Source organism: Xyrauchen texanus, chromosome 2, assembly GCF_025860055.1.
Source record: "Xyrauchen texanus isolate HMW12.3.18 chromosome 2, RBS_HiC_50CHRs, whole genome shotgun sequence".
Classification (NCBI taxonomy): Eukaryota; Metazoa; Chordata; class Actinopteri; order Cypriniformes; family Catostomidae; genus Xyrauchen; species Xyrauchen texanus.
In genome coordinates, this window is record NC_068277.1 from 57,140,857 (window position 1) to 57,163,572 (window position 22,716).

At 43.3% G+C, this 22,716-nt stretch overlaps 1 protein-coding gene across 2 annotated transcripts in view; it reads left to right on the plus strand.

Annotated features, from left to right (window-relative positions):
- LOC127657739 (solute carrier family 12 member 3-like) overlaps positions 1 to 22,716 on the plus strand; it is a 114,918-nt gene that overhangs the window by 28,090 nt on the left and 64,112 nt on the right. For both annotated transcript variants that reach the window (XM_052146616.1, XM_052146625.1), the window contains exons 6-10: positions 392 to 502; positions 605 to 716; positions 9,530 to 9,660; positions 9,742 to 9,826; positions 15,778 to 15,935. In XM_052146616.1, coding sequence (XP_052002576.1) covers positions 392 to 502; positions 605 to 716; positions 9,530 to 9,660; positions 9,742 to 9,826; positions 15,778 to 15,935 — 597 coding nt within the window. The remainder of the gene's footprint in view (positions 1 to 391; positions 503 to 604; positions 717 to 9,529; positions 9,661 to 9,741; positions 9,827 to 15,777; positions 15,936 to 22,716) is intronic.

Here is a 22,716-nt window from a genome sequence, read left to right on the forward strand (position 1 = left end):
TCCGGCTTTGACGCATTGAGTGAAATATTTTGAGTGTTTGTGCTTTCTGAATGAATATATTTTTGTGTTGGATTTTACATAATATATTAAACAAAATGAAACTTGTGAGATAACAGATTAATGTGATTATAGTTTGCAGAAATTTGTATTGTTTTGAGAGTTGAAAGAATGGCTTATAGAATAGACTCAGTTAAAGTGTGCTGGAAATCGAGAAAAACGTTTACAGCTCCACTGGGCATAGAGGAGGTATACATGTACTTGCACAAGAATCATGGGGCAATTTGAATCTGTTGCTGGGAAAAGTTATGGCATCCACCTGTTTTCGTCTAGTGCAATTTCTGTCTCTTCTAGAAAGCAAAAAATAAATAAAATTGTTTTTCTCTCTTCTCAGAACAACCATGCTCAGATGGTGGATGATGTAAATGATGTGAGAATCATAGGTGCAATTACTGTTGTCATTCTACTCTGCATCACATTTGCTGGCATGAGTTGGGAGGCTAAGGTACTCTGATTCTACTGTCTTCCACAAAGCACTTCTCTCCTCGTTTTCAAATATTGCCACTTTTCACTGATTGTTTACTGTCATTTTACCCCCCCACCACAGGCACAGATTCTGTTCTTTATTGCAATAATGCTGTCCTTAATCAATTATTTTGTGGGAACTTTCATTCCACCCACCAAAGAGAAGCAGGCTGTGGGATTCTTTGGCTACCGAAGTGAGTATACGCTCAACAAACATTCAATCCTAATCTACTCTAATCCTACTTTAGAGTAATGCCATTTATACACTGACAACCATTTTGTTGCTGGTTGTCACTAGTAGACATTCATGCTGCTGATCATTCTAATGTTATTAGTGGGCTGGCCATAACTGGCCAGAGCTTTTGAAAATCTGATTGCTCACAGACAATTAATTGCCTTTGAGATAAATCTTGTCCTCATAGTTTGATTTTAAACCTCAAGTTTGGTCCGAAAAATGAGCAGTCCACAAATTTCTTAATTTGCTCATCCACAATTTACAAGCAAAACATTGCCAGCATTAGCGCAAGGGCTTGATTGGGTGTATGTGTTAAGGAGGGCATAAACTGTGCGATTTTCGGCTGCCAATTTGGCAATTTACCTGAAGTTGACCAATCTGGGAAAGGTGTTACAACTCACACAATCAATAACTACGTTTCCATCCAAGGATTCTTTGCGCAACAATTTTAGTGCATCAAAATAAAGCTAATGGAAATGCAAATTATCGCTAAAATTTCACAAGTGTCGACATAATATTTTTCCGTTTAACTCTAGCACATAAACTCTTTATCGATATTTCAAATATAGCGAAAAACTGGTTTGGAAAAACTTTTTGTTGAGAAAATTGGCATTAACGCGAAAATGTTTTGTCACATGACAGACTTTACCACGCTAGCCTGTGTTAATCATGACAGTGGTATTGATCCTTGAAAGCCAATATATTGTAGGTGATTATGGATTGATCTTAACGGCATATAGATCCGATGCTACAAACATGACACTTCCAGGAATGCCAACACATATATCTCATATCATGTACATCGACAATTGCAAAGAGAACAAATTAATGGCCACTGTTTGGGATTAATTGAATCATGGTAGCCATCCGTTTATTTATTAAAGTTGCATTTCCACACCATTCAGAATAATAAATGGCAGTCATGGAATTAGCCCACAACACACACACAAAAAATGTAATTTCTGTGCACAAAGATACTAGGAGAAAAGCTTCAGTATGCTTTTTTGGAACACTAACATATAGCCCAATTCTATAAAATGATTGTTTAGCTTTTGAAAAAATGCCGGCAAACTTAAATTAGCCTTACCCTGTTCTGTAGACGAAAAAAGTCAGCTGAATTACATTCTCATAATGTTCTACACTTTTTTCAAGATTATAAACTATCAGAACTACTTGACCAAATGCTTTCTTCACTTTCAGAAAACAAGCTTTTCTACATTTTAAAACTTTTTAGTATTTTACAACTAACCCTATTTACCTTGAATCGCATTTGCTGAGCTTCTTCAGAAAATGTAAATTGCATTATGACACTAAAATTAATTTTAGATGACAATCAAATTCAGTTGGTCATTAAAAGTTGCTGGACAAATATGCGGGACATAATGCAGTTGCGATGGCAATGCTTTAGATTAAATGATTGTCCAAAATAGCCTATTGAATATCAGTAATGTATCTGTAAAGGGATCAATGGAAAGGAGGAGGCGAGAACCGGCTTTACGATATAAATAATAGTTTAATGATACACTTAAAAGAAGACACAAACACACATGACGGACATGTCCGCTAATGATCTCTCTCTCCCGCACGACACCCTGCAGTCCACCTTTATACCTCGGAGGCTTGATTAGCCTAATACGGGACCGGGTGCGTGGGATCACGACCCGGCCCCGCCCTCCGCCCTGCCACAGTATCATATATGTAAATCCTGATATTACACAGCATCAGTTTTTCTTTAATATCTGTGCACACAGCATATACACATCGATGGATGGTCCTTATATTAAGACCTAAAGTTTTCCCTCTTCTTGGTGCAAGTTGCCAACTTGAACGGGGCCATGATGATTCGCTTTCGGGTCGGAACCGTTGGCAACCTGCGATAGTCACAACATCAAGAAGGGAAACAACTCCCATTTGATTGCTCTTCTGAATGCATTTATTAGTGAAATGACAGTAAGCTGTCTAATTTCAATGAATTGTCTCAATACTTTACCCATTTTACCAAGACTTCTGAGGGAAAAACAATTAGGGACATCTGGGAGACGAAAGGTACACAATTAGCGATAAACACACATTTCTTTGTGGAAACGTCTTAAGGGCAGATTTATTTTACGTTAAAACAAAACATATGTGACAAAGTGTTTTTTTATAGGTATGATGTCATCACGCACACATTTTTATCAATAAAAGACCATTTGAATGGAAACAGGCAGAAGACGGCAAATTTCCCAAACTTTTTTTAACGTATTTTTACTTTGTCTATAACAAAGTAGCGTGAAAAGTGGATGGAAACTAGGCTACTGAAAACTGATTGTTCATGAACCATTTACACATTTGGAGAAAATGGTTGTGTTAAAACTGTGATTTCCCATATTGTTCATAACCACGTCTACAAAAATGCAATGCTGTACTCTGCTCTTCTAACAACATAATACATAATTTATGAGTTGGCTATTTCACATGGTCTTGCACAATGTTGTTTGCATAAACTCGTACTTCTTCGTCACGTGCAAATTCATGAATGTCAAATGCAGAAGTAAGTGTGAGTTCCGCAAACGAGGCGTTAAGGACAATATCATACGAATTATTCGCAATGAGAGTGTGTTGCGTTTCGCTAGAAAACCATCTTTCCCTATCTGTCACTCACTCGAAGTTGTGTCGATGTAGTGAAACTAGGGGTCGCCCTTGGGAGCCCCAAACACCTCTGATCTTTGAGAAAATTTCAATGGGAATTGGCAAGTGGAATTTGCATGCCACATACGGGTATAAAAGGAGCTGGCTCGCAGCCACTCATTAAGATTTTTTCTTCGGAGCTGAGCGGTGTTGATGTATTACACTGCCAATCCATTCTCCTCTGTACAAAGCAAACGATCTCCGCTGCTATTGGATTTCGCGGCGCATCACAGCGTTTTTTCCCCCCTCTTGCACAGATAAGTGCGGAGAATGCCCCAAGGTGCTTCGACAGTACGCGTTGAGTGCTAAAAGTGTTTATTTCTCCCTAAAAGATTATATATTCCCTAAAAGAGTGGGCACTGATGGAAAGCATCTTTTTAAAGATGCCTTTCCGGTTATGTGCAGTTCCTGGTTGTGGTCGTTATCTCTTCGCTTCTGATAATCACGATTGCTCCCTTACGTGTTTGGCTCCAGACATGCTGAGACGGTGTTCATGGATGGTTCATGCCTGCACAGCGAGTGCATGACCATGGCCACTTTGCAATCGTGGCTTACTTTCCTCGGAGGTAAAGCCACTCCATCCGCTCCCCACCCCGGTTCTTCTGCCCGCAGGAACAAGACCGCGACGGTAAGCGCTGGGGGTGATTTGGGGAAATAAACGGAAGTAACTCCACCAGGTGAATCCCCACGGACTTGCCATTCCCCAGCATGCTCATGCACCCCAGTTGAGTTCTGTGATGAGTCAGGCGGCTCACCTCAGAGTGGGTTCGACTGCTAATTTGGCGCTCGGGTTGGAGGATGAGATCTCGATAGCAGCATTGGAGAGCAGGCTGCTTCAGTCCAATGCGGAGGACTCGGCTGGGCTTTCGCCTTTAGGTGTGGTCACCCAGTCTGAGACTGACGGCGAGCTGATGGCCATGCTTGCCCTGGTAGCTGCGAGCATCAGGCTGGAGTGGAACCCTCCGCCCTGCCCTGAAACCATGCGGCTTGATGATTGGTACCTTGGCTCGGAGCGGCACTCATGGCTGCACTTCGCCCTGGTCCCTTTCTCCCCGGAGGTGCATGAGGAGCTCACAAAGTCATGGCGGGCACCATTCACTGCCCGGACCTGATCTCTGAACTCCTCTGCTCTCACAACCCTCTACGGTGGGGCTGCCAGGGTCTACTCTGTGATTCCCCAGGTGGATGAGTTGGTTGTGGTGCAACTGTGCCCACAAAATGCCGCCACAAGGCAGAACTGCCTGAGACTCTCGTCCAGGACATGTAAGTTCACTTCGTCACTGGCAACTTGTGCCGCTGGACAGGCTGTCTCCACCCTGCTAGCCATGGCTCTCCTTCAAGCCAATGCACTGAGACAACTGCACAAGGGTAGTTCTGACCCGGGATTGATGCAGGAGCTGCACTTGTTGATTAATCTCGCCCTCCGGGCGACAAAGGTCACGGCACGGACTCTCGGGTAAGCGAGGTGATCCTGGAGCGCCACCTCCGTCTCCCAGGCTAGCCTATTTGGCGACACTGTCGAGGACTTGCAGCCAGTCCTAGACCTGCGAGTTCTGAACCGGGCCATGCACAGAATCCCATTCAAGATGCTGATGCAGATTTGCATTTTAGCGAGCGTCCGGCATCAGGATTGGTTTGCGGCCATAGACCTGAAGGACATATACTTCAATCTCTTAGTTTCCCCTAGGCACAGGCCCTTCTTTGGTTCACCTTCGAGGGCCTGGCGCACCAGCAGTCGAGTCGTGAGATTGGCATGTGCTGTGGCACACATTGCATGGACATCACACTGATCTGTTGCAACTTGTTTGGATGGGCGTTGCATTCCTGTGGGCAGGATTCCCATTAGTTCAAGTTCCCCAGGCACGTTGTGGTTATGACAGACACCACAGAGCATGGCTGGGGGGCTGTGTGCAATGTGCAAGCAGCCGCGGGCTCCTGGTCAGGGCCACGACTGCAATGGCATATCAACTGCATCGACTTTCTGGCAGTGTTGCTCACCCTGCTGAGGCTTTGGCCGTTGATCCAGGGCAAGCACGTGTTGGTCCGGATGGACAACACAGCGATGGTAGCGTACATTAGCCACCAAGGAGGCTTGCTCTCGCATCGCAGGTCACAACTCTCCTCCACTGGAGACAGCAGTAACTCAAGTTGTCCCCCACTTCCCAGGCGACCTCGACAGTGCGGAAGATGTGCTTTCGCAACAGGTCATGCTCAGGGGAGAATGGAGACTCCACCCCCAGGTGGTCCAGCTGGTTTGGACTCGATTCGATCAAGCACAGGTAGGCCTGTTCACTTCCCGGGAATCCTCCCACTGCCCACTCTGCTACATCCTGACCGAGGCTCCCCTCGGCACAGATGCGCTGGCACACCGCTGGCCCCGTGGGGCGTGCTAGTAAGCATTCCCCCCAGTGAGCTATAGATAGATGTCTGCTATCAACATGCAAGCAGTGACACAGATGAGAAAGACTGTCAACATCTAAAGCTGAATAATACAGGTAGCCTCCTCCACTAAAATAACTCTGCACTAAATAGAATTTTTGCGCTTATATTAAATCCAAGTATAACTGACAGAAATGGTGCGTGAATAGTCTGCACATTCTTTTTAATCTTGTACATTTTGTGCACTTTATTATCATGCTGTAACTGGCAGCAACACACGGACACTATTGATACATGCAGTTATAAAATCACACAGCCTCCCTTCAAAATCTGAATCTGTCAAATGTTCGACATCACTTGTAATATTTATCCATATTTTATTGTCCATAATCCATAAAGATGTGCTTTCAGCTAATGCAGCATAATTTAAAAAGTGTATTAAAATTATGAGCACCGCAATCAGCTGCGTGGTTTGTTATAGGCTTCACACACCCATAAAACAACATATACACTAACAGACCACAGAGGGCTGAGGCTTACCAGGAGCAGGAAGGCTAGCCAGGGGCAGCAATTCCCTGATAAAGACACATAAACCACAAGTGTACACTCTCACTAACACAAACACAGGTGAATCAGTTGAAAACTACAACACTCCAAAGGTGAAAGGGGCACTACCACTATTTAGCGGGGAACAGCTAGCCCCCTGCACTGGGCCTTCAGCTCCTGAGAACACAGAAGGGAAAATTAACCAAATACTCATGCAATTAAAAACAAAGAAAACAAAAATGCAAAAGGATTTTAACATACAACACGTAATATGTTAGTGTGAAGGGCAGGGGAGAGCTAACGACAAAACACCATGCCAAGACCAACTTCACACAAACAATAACAAAATAAAATGGTTTCAATTAATACAAAATAACACCATTTCCAAACTCTAATGATGATCTCTGTGGCTCAGGATATACACATACAGAGCTACGGATACCACTTCTCTCTATGAGAGAGGAAACATCACTTCTGGAGCCAGAGACAGAGTTGTAAATAATGTAAACATACCAAAACAAAAATGTATAACAAATCAGAAAACAAAACAGCAGTGTAGTTCAGCCCTGCAGCTTCTATCCAGACAGACACCTTCTGGTGAGCAGATTAGTTAACCTATAAAAGAACAAACAATTACAAAAAGCTAAAAACATGAAATCCACACGAGTTTGAATCACCATCGTATTTAAGGTGTTCACATACCAACATTGTTGGAGCTATAGCCATAATTACAGCCACAAATACACAGGCTGTATGGAACGGCTGACTGAACGAAGGCAGCAGTTGGCCCTCGCACAAACAAACGCTATCACATACAAACGGAACTAACGTTAACACAGGATACCAGAGCCAGGCAGTTAGCCTAACGTCTAACATAAAAACAAACAACAACGACAACAACACATATCTTTTGAGTGGAAGTGTCCAATACCAGAAACGGGGTTACCATTAGACCATGTAATGGCACGTAGCCGCCCTAAAATACCCCACAAACCCACTAAATACTGAGGAGCGTGATACAATTAAACAGACAGATGTGCTGTTCTTATGCACACTGCATAATGCAAGTCACATTAAAGTTAATATTATGCATAACAGGGAAAATCACATTTATACACAAATTACATAGAGGAAATACTACAAGACATTAGTCTGTCTCATTACAGTCGCATCTGTATGATTATAAACTGACTCGTAACGAATGCTAGGGCTCACGACCTCCCGAGTGTCAGAACATGCACTGTGTTCGCCTGGACTGACTATGTAAGTTTCTTCAGGAAAAGAAGATATCAGAACAATCTGATGACTTAAAACACCCTGTCAACAATGTCAATCATGACCAAAGTTTAAGCTAAGACGTATATCATACAGTCTTTCATAAAAGACCATTCCTGTGGTGCACAGTCTGCTTTTGCTTTTATCCAAGATCTCATTGGGTCTTATCGCACAATCTGACAAGTAACAATCGTAAAGAAAATTGAACAAATGCCAAATAAATTTACTTCCGGCTTAAACTAGCTTCTTAACTTACTTTACCAGTAAGACTTACTTGCTCAGCTAGTTTCACCAGCCAGACCATGCCTCATCAGCTAAATTTCGCTGGTTAACATGTTCATGCTGGTCAACTAATTAAACCAGCACCAGACCAGCACTGACCAGCATAAACCATATAAGACTATGTTGACCTAAGTTAGTGCTTACAACAATGATTAGCAAAGATTTTATGAAGGAACTAAAAAATCCTTGTTAATGGAAGGATGTTGACTCATCCTTGCATCATTATGTTTCTCCCTAATTCTGTCAAACTAGCAGTGGGTCGATCTCAACTGGTGGGTCAAAACCAATAAATAGGTTGCAGGGTGTCAGGACCCCATCTGAGGGTTCCCCCTAAAATATCATTAAAATATGTGTATTGTAAATAATATAATGATATATTCTTAAAATAATTTTTTAAGAAATAAAATAATACAAATGCAAACGGGGCAACAACAAAAAACCCCTTGGTGTCCCCTTCAAAAATTGCTTTTGAGAATTTTTATGGTTATTGTCCCCCCCAACATTTTTATTAAATTTTCGCCCCTGCTACCCATGTAATTGTGCAAAGTCAGGATAGCAAATTAAAAGGCATATCAACTTTTAAAAGTGAGGACAAAACCCTTCCCATATCTTTTGTTGTTGACGTCAGAAGTTGTGTACCCAATCTCTGTGCATATTCATCTGTCACTTAGTAATATGGCTTCTACAAAGTTAATATTTGGCCCACTGTTTGTTTCATGTGTTTAGCCAGTCATGCTGAACTTTCCATTTGGTTGCAATGGATTATATTTGTTGCAAGGCAGAAGAAAAAAGTTACTGTGTTACTGTGGTTGTTGAGCAGAAGAATGAATTAAATTATAATCATGAGTAATATTCACTTAGTATTTTTATTGTCATCATTATTATTATTATTATAGTTGTTTAGAACAAACACTTTAATATTTCTAACCTCAAGCTCATAGTTTTGAATGGAATACATTACATCCGGTCGGGTGGTAACATGAAGTCACATAAACTGAAATATTTCAACGCATCCAAAGCTCAAATCGTATACAATGCGTATATGCATATGGTCAGAACTCCACACAGTGCCCATGTAGCTCTCCTTAGGAAACAAGTACTTTCCCCTCTGTTGTTTGTTGGATGCAGCAACAAAAATGGCTATAAGCTGGTAATTCACACTTCTGCTGTTGTCAATTTCTTATTCATCTTATGTAATTGTAGAGTGGAGGAGGGCGGGGCCGGGCTAGAACAATAAATGCCCGGTCCCCAATCAGCCTGATGGGGCGCACGTGGGATAAAGGCAGCTGTTGACGACGGTTCGAGAGAGAGAGAGAGAATTACAGGCAGCTGCTCTGTGTGTTTATGTTTGTGTGTTTTTGGTTCAGTTTATTATTAAAACTATTATTTGTATCGTCAAGCCGGTTCTCGCCTCCTCCTTTCCCTTAATCCCTTTACAGTCATGTTAATCATTTTGCCCATTGTTGGGCCCTTGTACTTTTGTTTGATAAACAATTTGTGTCCATTGTCAAATCTTTGTCCTGAAGCAAAACCCCCTGAAAACCACTTGCGATATGTCCATTGGGAAATCACAGTCATAATAATTGGTAATGAAACCTCACCACAGTGTTGTTCTTGCAGGTGAGATTTTCTTTGACAACCTGCTACCTTCCTTCCGAGGCAAAGATGGTTATTTCTTTAGGATGTTTGCCATTTTCTTCCCTGCTTCCACTGGAATTCTGTCTGGAGTCAACATCTGTGGAGATCTGAAGGTGATGTTATTGTATTTAAGACAGAACTTACCATGCCTTTAAAACAGCACAAAATTTATGTGTATGTCCATGTTGTTCTAGGATCCAATGGGTGGAATTCCTAAAGGAACACTCCTGGCTATATTATGGACCACCTTGAGCTACTTAATAATCTCAGTCACAGTTGGTAAGATTAGACATTTGTCTTTTGGATTAATTTATATCCAGGATTAAATAGGGAAATACGATATCATCTTGAACCCTATTTAACCCTCCTATGGTATTAAAAAATGGCACCTTCCATTGGTATTCGTGATCATTTTTGACCGGAAGGTTTAGATGTGTAACCCCTTTTTTATGACGATAATAATGATTAAAAAAAATTCTTCCCTGAAGAACAATAAAATTATGCATTTCTTTTATGCTATTTTGATCTTATTTATATGTACATTTCTAAATTTTACCATTCATTTGCATGTAAAAATAAGCAAATATTTGGGGGAAAAAATCTGAATTTACACTTCTCTAAGATGAAACATTAAGAAAATACGAGAATGTGACATAAATTGGATGCAGATTGCTGCCATCTGGTGAAAGAAAATATAAATAAAATTACTTAAAAAACATGTCATGCCAGTAACAGCCAGCAGATGGATGTAGCCACCTACTGTGTAGTCTGATGTTTTGTTGTAACTTAAATTTATATTTTATCAAAATATATGCATTTGGATATATATTTGTACATGATCAGACTACTGTATTATTTGTCAAAGTATAGTATATAAAAATTTATTTGAAATGTCAGTTTCTGCACTTTATGTCATTATGCTTGTCATCAAACCTGACCATGGTGTTACAAAGAGAAGACACAGTACAAGCATTTTCTACCAATAATTTATTTCAAACATATACATGTAATAACTCAAAATAAATGCATAGTAATGTCAGGAAAATGTAAATCAAGAAACAGAAATGAACTGCATTATTCAGAAAATACAATGAAAGTATAAAACAAAAAATCAGAGGGAACATTTTGTAGTTTCAAACTTTCTATAGTTAAAATATATTTTGCAAACGCGTGTGTGTGTTAGAGTATGAAAGAGAGGGTGTGTGTGTGTCAGAGTAAGTGTGTTAGATTGTTGTCATCAGTTGGAAAACAACAGATGACTTGTAATGAAAACAATCACCAAAAGAGGCTTTAGAGCTACACTTATTGATGCCCTGGTTTGTGAGTGTGTTGTCATTTTAACCCTTCATTTCTGAGTGTGTATGTTTAGCATGTGGCTGTTCCCTATCACTCAACGGTGTGTCGATGAGTTGACACTAGGAGTCACCCTTGGGAGCCCAGACATCTCTGATATTTGAGAAAAGGCCAATTAGAATTGGCATGTGGGATTTGCATGCCACTCCCCCGGACATACGGGTATAAATGGAGTGCTGTTGCAAACACACACTCAGATTTTCTTCTTCGGAGCCGAGCGGACGTATTCACAGAGCTGAATTCCTCCTGCTGTTCCATTCATCTCTCTCGACGGTGGGGCGCCAGGGGGTGCTCGGCGACTCTCCAGGTTGGTAAGGTGATCACGGTGCACCTGCACCCGCTGAACGCCGCCACCTGGCGGAGCCATCTGAGTCTCCCGTCCAGGAAAGGCGATGTCCTTCTTAGTGGTCCAGGAGCGCCACCTTTGGCCCAACTTGGTCGAACCAAATTGGCCTATTCAGCGGCACCATAGAGGATTTTGCCCAGCAATCCTCAGTGGTTAAAAGTCAGAAGGGGACCATACAACACATCCTGGCATGACGCAATGTCTCGCACCCCCATCTGTTTGTCGCCAAGGGCTCCGCCACAGCCCACCCCAGTAGGCTAGCCCCGGCGTCAAGCCACCCGCAGAAAGCAGATGCCACGCGTCTAATGGCCGGTCACCAAGAACCCAAGAAGGCTTCAAAGTCTTCCCCGAGACGGTTAGCCCAGGAGGTAGGTGATCCGCTGCACAGGAGCTGGTAAGAGCACCACTCCTTCCCCCAAGGAGGGCTGGGTGGAAGTTCTTTATTTTCCTTTTCTTATTTTACCACATGCCCCCAGGGCCGCGGTACCCACATTCTAAGAAAAGAGCGGTTTTCTAATTTCCTGTACCCGGCCATCGTTATTACGACCAATGGGCACCGTGTCTCTCTCTGGCAGGTATGGCACCTCGGAGGCAGGCCTCCTGCCCCTGCGCACCCAGCTGTGGCAAAATCCGCACCTGATATGATGGTCTCCACGGGCTACGAGGACGAATCTTCCTCCCCCGTACCAGGCTGTTCCGGGAGCGGTCACAAGGAGCCAGGTAAGTGCTTTGATGTGTCTAGACTCAGCACAGCCACAAGTGGCACCTCCCGCTGGTATGTCTGACACAATTGCTCTCACTTGTGGGGGGCTTGGGGGCATGGCTCACACGATTCAGTTTGCTAGACCCCCGGCCAAGTCCAGTGGCGTCCGCTTCACTATGGTGAGAGGCAAGTGTGCCGCTGCTCTGTGTGCAGAGTTTTCCTCCCTCCTACAGAAGGATGCGATAGAGCCTGTCCCTCCTGCCGAGGTGAAGAAGGGGTCTTACAGCCCCTACCTCATCGTACCCAAAAAAGGCGGTGGGTTGTGGCCAATCTTGGACCTGTGAGTCTGAATCGGCTTTGCACAGACTCCCGTCCAAGATGCTGGTGCAGAAACGCATATTAGCAAGCGTCCGGCATCAAGGTTGGTTCTCAGTGGTAGACCTGAAGGAAGCGTACTTCCATACCAGTATGAGGTCATCCCCTCGGTCTGTCCCTGTCACCTCATGCCTTCTCGAAGGTCGTAGAGGCAGCACTTTCCCTGTTAAGGGACTTCCAGCTCACTTTTGGGGCACGTTGTGTGCACACAGGAACCTGGTGCTCAGGCACCTCAGCTGGCTGGGGCTTTGGGTTTTGGGAAGAAGAGCAAGCTCTCCCAGGTTCAGAGTATCTCTTTCTCAGTATGGAGTTAGACTCGGTCTCAATGATAGCACGCCTCACCAATGAGTGTGCACAGTCAGTGCTGAACTGTCTGCAACGGTCCCACTGAAATCCTTTCAAAGGCTCCTGGGGCATATGGCATCCTCAGCAATGGTTATGCTGCTCAGGTTGATGCATATGAGACCACCTCAGCACTGGCCTCAGTCCCGAGTCGAGAGATGAACATGGCACCACAGCAAAAAAGCACACCGCATTCTTGTCACGCAGGCTTGTTGCCATCTGTTCAGCCCCTGGCCAGACCTAGCATCCCTACGGGCAGGAGTTCCCCTAGGCAAGGTCTCCAGGCACATCATGGTTAAGACAGATGCCTCCCAGTGTGGCTAGGGTGCCATTTGCAAGGGGCACACAGTCACTGGTCCTTGGACCACTGCATTGGCACATCAACTGCCTTGAGTTGTTGGCGGTACTACTTGCCCCGAGGAGACCATTTATTGAATGAACAAAAATGAAACGGGTCAAAACAGTGCATAAGGGTTAAAGGACGCCATTTAAGGCATTTACATAATCTTATACCTAGTTTCCACCTGGTATTACAATGTGTCTTGGGTGATCCAGGATGTGGATGTGGCCAGGTGAGACACGTCGCTGTTTACTCCTGGTCACTTTAATGAATCTCCCGTGACCATTTGTGTTCAGATTTGGAAGGGAGGGTCTCAGTTTCATGACGGCATACATAAATCACTATGTCAGTGTGTTACTGCATGATATTAAAAGGTCAACAAGTAATTCAATTCAGAAAAGACAAAAAAAGAATGATGTGGTGTACATGTAAATTAAGCACAAATGCAACATGTCAAGCATAATGATCCATTATTTTAGAAGATTGCCTGTGTAGCAAGGCGGGTGCCGCTAGGGGAGGAATCGCCACCAGAGTCGAACTAACCGACAACGCCACCTGGGGACTTTCACCCCAACAAATGTTTATTTCTATTTCAACAAGCATCCCAGTTATACAAAGGCTACACAGGTTTGTTAACTGAAGCAAGACAGAGACGTGGTTACAAAAGTAGTATTCATTTATTGATCAATAAATTATAACTGGGAGAACCTGTAAAGAGGATGATTGAAAATTAGGATGTTTAAATCAAATTGCAATAGAAAATGTAGAAAAGGTTTTAGTACAAGATATATTTAACAATCAGGTTAATTCTTTTAAAACAAATACACTCCCAGTTATGGTTTAAATTACTCAAAAAGGAAAGAGGGGAAAGTGGGCAGGGGCCAGCTGTGGAGAGACAGTCTACTAAGGGGGTGTTCCAGGGATGCACAAACTTACCCACCGCATGTGCCCACTGCAATCGCCAGTCACTGCAAACAGTGTCACCACAAATCGTCACTGTGCGGTTATCACTACAATCTGTGAAGGGAACCACACTAATGTACCTAGTCTCTCCGCAAGCTGGCTACTAGCTCCACTGAAAAGCAAAATAATTAACAAAACCAAAAAAACAATAAACCAGTTGATAATCAAAAATACAAGCAAACCAAACAGGGAGGCACTAACAAAGATGTACTAAAACAATTAAAATCCAAAAGACAACTAAACTAAGGCAAAACAGCAGCTGATAACCTAAAATTCAGACAGAAGATTACATTAATGACAAGTTTAAAGCAGTGTTCAATGTGTGATAAAATTTAACTCAGGAAATGATAATACCAGACTTGCTACTTAAGTTACTCATACTTCACTCAAATGTACTTAGTAAGCTAAGGGAGAGTTCATCACACCATTCCAGGCAGGGGAGCTTGCAAACCCTTCCAAACCCAGGCAGACAACAATCAGGGAGACAGCAGACTGCAGTACAATGTACAACTCAATATTTAAAAACACCTTGAAAATATAAACAGACTTAACGCAATTTAACTACCTAAAAGTCACAAATATAGTCCCATGTGGCAACCATAAGGCAGAGACAAAGCCAAGAGTCAGCCATGATGACACAGGTTGCAGTGCGTTCAAGAGCCAACAGGGTGCAAAGCTTACTGCCCACACCACTACACCTGTATTAAAGGAGCTTCACTTGTTCGTGCTTTTCATCTGTGTTGATATCAGACACACTAAAGAAGCTCTTGTGACTGTGTGGGTATCTGCTTTTGAAAATGTTCAGATCAGACAGTTATTTTCTTTCAAAGCCGCTCATAAACACCAAAGTTTCAACTCTTGTTTTAGTGCAGCAGTTGATTGACATGTGAGGGGTGATGCTTCACTGCTGTCAGGACACATATAGGATGGAATAGCGTTTACACCACAAATGTGATGTGGACACATGACCCGCTTGGACCTGTATTGAGGGCTGACATCATGTGTGTAACGTTGTTGCTGCTGGCAATGATGAAGATGATGACAATGGCGTGAAGAACCCAAGTGCAGTTTTATTTAAAGACGTACAATCCAAAAACCCTAACTATAAACATGAACATAAACATGAACTTGACTTGACAAAAACTAGACTTGACATAAACTTGAGACTTGATATAAACATAGCATGACTAGACTAGACTAGACTAGACTAGACTAGACTAGACTAAATTACATTCACATTCAATACTTGACAAAGGACTACGGTGAACATGAGAGCTTATATATCACGAGGGAACCAATAAACAGACAGAACTGATAACAAGATAATTAAACAATAAACCAATGAAAACCAGACATTTGAACATGGAGGGAACAGGAATCACATGACTAGGGACACATGACATGAAACAGGAAATAAACTTTCAAAATATGAGACATGAAATACATGAACCAACAAAATACACATAACAATGTGATTGGATCACCTGAAACGTATCTTAATACCAGGTGGAAACAGGGTCTTACTCTTTAAAAGCATAATCAGTGCAAGATTATGTCAGACAAGTCCGGTGAAGGATGTGTCTTATTCATTTTTGTTTTATCATTTAGTTTATTCTGTTTTTTGTTTGTTTGTTTTCAAACAAGCATATGTATATAATTTACTATCACAAAAGGGATCTTAGAACTATCAAATCTAATACTTTGTACTGCAAAGTTTTTACCTTATTTCGACATTAAATGTTCATTTTATTATGTGAAAGACACCTGTACAAGAGTGTCCCTCACTAAACTATTACTCTCTTTTACAGCCTCGACTGTTGTTAGAGACGCTTCTGGCAATATTAATGACAGTTTAGCATTAAATACTTCAAAAATCTGCCATGGTCTCGGCTGTAAACTGGGCTGGGATTTTGACAGGTGTGAACAGAACCGCACCTGTACCTATGGACTGGCAAACAACTTTCAGGTAATCTTGCATAACCACATTTATTGTCAAGTCAAGTAAATTTTATTTGTATAGCACCTTTCAGAACACACATCGTTTCAAAGCAGCTTTACAGAAGATCAGGTATTAACAGACGATAAAACTGTAATGTCTATAATGTTGAGTCATCATTGTGTATTTAGATAAAATACAATTGTTAATCGTGTATACAAATAAGTAATTAAATAATAATTGTATTTATAACCCCAGTGAGCAAGCCGAAGGCGACTGTGGCAAGGAACACAAAACTCCATAAGATGTTGGTTAATGGGAGAAAAATAACCTTGGGAGAAACCAGTCTTACTGTGGGGACCAGTTCCCCTTGGGCTAACATTATGAATATAATGACAATATTATGTACACTCACCTAAAGGATTATTAGGAACACCTGTTCAATTTCTCATTAATGCAATTATCTAATCAACCAATCACATGGCAGTTGCTTCAATGCATTTAGGGGTGTGGTCCTGGTCAAGACAATCTCCTGAACTCCAAACTGAATGTCAGAATGGGAAAGAAAGGTGATTTAAGCAATTTTGAGCGTGGCATGGTTGTTGGTGCCAGACGGGCCGGTCTGAGTATTTCACAATCTGCTAAGTTACTGGGATTTTCACGCACAACCATTTCTAGGGTTTACAAAGAATGGTGTGAAAATGGAAAAACATCCAGTATGCGGCAGTCCTGTGGGTGAAAATGCCTTGTTGATGCTAGAGGTCAGAGGAGAATGGGCCGACTGATTCAAGCTGATAGAAGAGCAACTTTGCCTGAAATAACCACTCGTTACAACCGAGGTATGCAGCAAAGCATTTGTGAAGCCACAACACGCACAACCTTGAGGCGGATGGGCTACAACAGCAGAAGACCCCACCGGGTACCACTCATCTCCACTACAAATAGGAAAAAGAGGCTACAATTTGCAAGAGCACCAAAATTGGACAGTTGAAGACTGGAAAAATGTTGCCTGGTCTGATGAGTCTCGATTTCTGTTGAGACATTCAGATGGTAGAGTCAGAATTTGGCATAAACAGAATGAGAACATGGATCCATCATGCCTTGTTACCACTGTGCAGGCTGGTGGTGGTGGTGTAATGGTGTGGGGGATGTTTTCTTGGCACACTTTAGGCCCCTTAGTGCCAATTGGGCATCGTTTAAATGCCACGGCCTACCTGACCATTGTTTCTGACCATGTCCATCCCTTTATGGCCACCATGTACCCAGCCTCTGATGGCTACTTCCAGCAAGATAATGCACCATGTCACAAAGCTTGAATCATTTCAAATTGGTTTCTTGAACATGACAATGAGTTCACTGTACTAAAATGGCCCCCACAGTCACCAGATCTCAACCCAATAGAGCATCTTTGGGATGTGGTGGAACGGGAGCTTCGTGCCCTGGATGTGCATCCCACAAATCTCCATCAACTGCAAGATGCTATCCTATCAATATGGGCCAACATTTTTAAAGAATGCTTTCAGCACCTTGTTGAATCAATGCCACGTAGAATTAAGGCAGTTCTGAAGGCAAAAGGGGGTCAAACACAGTATTAGTATGGTGTTCCTAATAATCCTTTAGGTGAGTGTATAGTGCAAGTCATGGTTTAAAATTATTAAACTAAGTAAGTGTTAAGGGACAGCGTTTAAACATAGATTTTGTATGAACTGTAAGATTAATGACCAATGTCTTTGTAGTACATCCTGGATTAACTGCAGAAGTTCACATAGATGCAATTGTCCTTGTTATTTGGCTGATGAAGGCTTTTGTTGGCAATTGATAGTCTATCTATTCCATTTCAAGAGCAAAGTCCATCAATAGACCGAGGTGAAGCAGGCAGAGATCAGTGAGGTGCATTGCAGTTCAACCTGGCTGGTAATTTCGGTAAGGTTTGGTTTGGTCCATCCTAAGTCCAAGGTTCAGACAATGGCATACGAAGTATCCCATGTATTATGGTTGGAGTTGGCATCAGTTCATCCTCTGAAGTCCATCACAATACACTGAAGTGATGTTTGGTCGGCACCAGCTGCATTTAGTCATCATCACACAGTGACACATATCAGTGGAGTCCAACACGAAGCAGGAATGGAGCTGGATCCAGCCTGTTCTGGTGACCTAAGTATAGGAGTCCCAAGTTTGAGACAGGGAAACAAATAAAATAATATAAGCATAGATGCATTTCAATTTATTGCAGAGCTATAGATCATGATCAACATTTCTGGTTTCTGGTTCCGGCAGACTAAACTAAAGCAGCCTAATTGTGTGTTGGAGGATAAATTAGGTGTATGCCTGGCTAAATAAATGAGTCTTTAGACTTAAACAAAGGGAGTGTGTCTGCATCTCGAACAGTGTTAGGAAGACTATTCCATAGTTTAGAAGCCAAATATGAAAAGGTTCTACCTCCTTTTGTGGATTTTGATATTCTAGGAACTATTAACAGGCCAGAATTTTGCAATCGTTGTGAACTTGATGGAATATAGCATGGTAGAAGGTCACTTAAGTACTGCGGAGCTCGACCATTCAAAGCTTTGTATGTAGTTAACAAGATTTTAAAATTAATATTAAATTTAACAGGTAGCCAATGTAACGATGATAAAATAGGCCTAATATGATCATATTTCTTGGTTCTCGTTAGCACTGTGGCTGCTGCATTTTGAACCAACTGAAGTTTATTTATTGATCTTGCTGGACATCTGCCCAGTAATGCATTACAGTAATCTAGTCTTGAGGTCATGAACGCATTGATTCGTTTTTCTGCATTGGCAACAGAACGCATGTGCCGTAATTTAGCAATATTTCTTGGGTGGGAGAATGCTGTTCTACAGACATTGGTAATTTGATTTTCAAAGGACAGATTGGTATAAAATATAAAACCTAAGTTCTTCGCTGTTGAAGATGATGTAACAATACATCCATCAAGAGTCAAATGATATATTAGCTGCTTATTTTTTGGTTCAATAATTAGTACCTCTGTTTTGTCAGAATTGAGTAGAAGGAAATTTCTGGCCATCCAATCTTTTATTTCATTGATGCACTCTGCTAATTTCGAGAATTGTGAAATCTCATCAGGTTTTGAAGAAATATAAAGTTGTGTATCTTTGGCATAGCAGTGGAAACTTATTACACTATTCCTGATAATATCTCCAAGGGAAGCATATACAAGGAGAAAAGCAGAGGCCCTAAAACTGATCCCTGTGGCACTCCATACTATACTTTTTGTTTGGTTTGACAATTCCTCATTTACATAGACATATTGGTAATGGTCTGCTAAATAGGACCTAAACCATGCTAATGCAACTCCACAAATGCCAATATAATTCTCTAGCCTATTCAAGAGAATGTCGTGATCGTGTCGAATGCAGCACTAAGATCTAAAAGCACTAGAAGGGAAATGCTGCCGTGATCAGATGACAAGAGCAAGTCATTTGTAACTCTGATAAGTGCAGTCTCTGTACTGGGATGAGGCCTAAATCCTGACTGATTTTCTTTGTATATACTATTTCTCTGTAGAAATTAACATATTTGGGAGGATACTACCTTTTCTAGTATTTTCAACATAAAAATCTGTCTATAATTAGCCAGTTCTCCAGGGTCAAGTTGTTGCTTCTCAATAAGTGGTTTGATAACTGCCATTTTAAAGTTTCTTGGGACATGTCCTAAGGATAGCGAGGAGTTAATAATATTAAGATTTTTTTTCTTCTTTTTTAATGTAAATGACATGCATTCATTTGGTTTATGGTATCGTCACAACAGACATTGTGTTCCATACAGCTCCATTCTTCCCATTCCAAACATAGAGAGCAAGCTCTTAGCTCAATGCATAATACAAACTACAAAGCTGCATGGATTTCTGTGTTACTGGAAGTGGAGTAGAACGTATATTTTAACATTTGTATTTTAGTATTAAAAACCGAATCCTGTTTTAGAACGATGTACCCTGTAATAAATATTGACAACAGTATAAAATTATTTTGCTTGTTTAAAGACTAGTGTGACAAAAGAACAAACTAATATGCAGACAGATTTTCCAACATGTCCAAAATGAGTGTTTAAGTTTAGACATAAATTATTTTTTGAAGAACATTAACAAAGCAGTCAGGCCAACCGAACGACTTACCATTTGACTAACCGACCAAGAGTTCCCTTTCTGTCGCTCTCTCCACGTTGTGTCAGCGAAGCGACACTAGGGGTCTCTCTTGAGCGCTGATATATGCCTCTGATCTATGAAAAAAGGCCAATGAGAAGTTGGCAGACGGTATTTGCATACCCCGCCCCAGGACATGCAGGTATTTAAGCAGGCAAATACGGGAGTTCATTCAGAAAATTTCTTCGGAGCCGATGGTCGTGCATGCAGTCTGCTGCGAGTCACACACCAGTTCCTGTTTAATCCTCTGACGCTCTGCATGCTGTTGGATTCGACGGCGCATAACAGCGGCTTTCTCCTTCCTTGCACGGCTGTGCATTGTTGCCCTGGGCACTTCGACAGCGCAGACAACTCGAAAGAGTTATTCTAAAAGAGTAATTTCCTCTAAAAAAAGAGCAAAACACAGCGGCGTTAAACGTCCTCTTCAGGACACGTCTTTTTAAAGACGTTTTTCCGCCCCTGTGTAGTTTCTGGATGCGGTTGATTTCTCCCCACCTCTGACAGTCATAAAAACTGCCTCGCTTGCGATCACACGCAGGCAGCGTTTTTATGAATGGTCTATGTTTTCAGTACGAGAACATAGCCATGACAGCATTGCGGTCACGTCTTTTTCTTGTAGTGAGAGAAAGCCACTTCAGCCACCCTCCGTGCCTCGTCTCCTTCCTACGGGATTGGGGCAGGTGCCGTGGGCGATGAAGACGATCTGGGGATAATGACGGGCTCTGTTTCGCTGGGTAAAATCCCTTCGAAACCCCCCGCCTCCCCGGCACGCTTGCTTGTTACCGTCCGAGCTCGGGATGAGCATTCTCTCCAGCCGAGCTTCCTCGCTCCTCCGCTCTCGCTACCCTCGGCAGTAGAACGGTCCCAGACTGCTCCCCCCTGCATGCCATGGCCCCTTCCTGCAAGTCCACCGGGCCAAAGGCACTTCAAAATTTGCACTCGGGTAGTCCTGTTCTTGACGTGCCGCAGGAACTGCACTCAAACAGGTGCTGGCCACCCTCGTGGTCCAGAAACGTAACACATGGACTGGACCTGGTCGCAGTACAGGAAGTAGACAAAGCACGCTTTCTCAAACGCTCCCATCTCCCAGCTCCGTCCATTCTGCGACACCACTTGACGACTCCGCCCAGCAGTCCTCAACGGTGAAGAAACAGACAGAGGCTATTTCACACATCTTGCCCTGCTGCAAACCTGCCGCCACGGGCCATGCCCTGTCTGCTCGCCGAGGGCGTCCTCCTGCGGCTTTCAAGAAAGAAAGAAAGTGTTGCTCTGCCTGAACAAAAAGAGTGGGCCCAGCTCTCAGACCCAGCGTCAAGCTCCCCGCAGAAAATGGACCCCCTTGAGGACCCGGAATGCTCCCAGGCGCTCCTGAGATGACCGACCCAGAGACCGAGATGTTAGTTCCGGAGCTGGTAAGACCACTCCGTTCCCCGGTGGGAGGCCGGGAGGAGAATCTTTTTGTTGAATTCATTTCATTGGCCACACCCCCTAATGGGGCCTGCGGTACTCAAATGCCGCAAATGCCGTTCTCACGGCACTCTGCCGCCAGATTTCAACAGTCCTGGCACACTGAATACAGACACCGCCCACGACTGTTCCGCACGGAGCAAAGTAAGTGCTTTGAGTTTGTTCTCAGCACCAAAGCCTCAGGACGCATCCTGCCTCCCGACACCACACTACCTGCCCCGCCCCGCTGTGAAGCCCCGCCAGGTATGTCCACTTGGTGCCCCTAGCACGGAGTTTAGAGGCGTGGTTTTCACTGCCCAACACGTCACGCTGGCTGCACCGGACCATTCGACTCGGTTACGCAATTCAGTTTGCCAGGCCCCGCCCCTTCACGTATGGTTCTCGGATCTCACGCTTCTCGTGACAGCCCCTCCCTGGCGAATTCCCCTGAGGAAGGACCTTCTTTCTCAGGGACGGGCACGCTCTGGCATCTGCACCCAGACCTTTGGAACCTCCACGACTTGCCCTTGGACGGGATGCGGAAGAGCTAGTCGGTCTACCATCGACCGTTGTAGACACAATCAACCAAGCCAGAGCCCCTTCTACCAGGCATCTTTACGCCCTAAAGTGACATATTGGTGTTCTTCCCGAGCTGAAGACCCACAGAGGTGTGCTGTTAGGTCAGTGCTTTTGTTCTTACAGGAGAGGCTGGAGGGGAGGCTGTCCCCTTCCACCCCCAAGGTGTATGTTGCTGCCTTCGCGGCTCACCAAGACACAGTAGACGGCAAGTCTCTGGGAAAGCACGACTTAATTATCAGGTTCCTAAGAGGTGCCCGGAGGCTAAATCCCTGTTCGACTCCTGGGATCTCTCAGTGGTACTCACGGGCCTCCAGAGACCCCCCTTCGAGACGCTAGACTCAGCTGGACTCAGGACTCTCTCTCAAAACGGCCCTGCTGATCGCACTCGCCTCCATCAAGATGGTCGTGGACCTGCAAGCGTTCTCTGTCAGCGACACTTGCCTGGAATTTGGTCCAGCAGACACATACGTGATCCTAAGACCGCGACCGGGCTACGTGCCCAAGGTTCCTACCACACCCTTCAGAAGATCAGGTAGTGAACCTGCAAGCGCTGCCCCGGGAGCCCTTTCGTTGCTGTGTCCGGTACGTCCTTTGTGTATATAT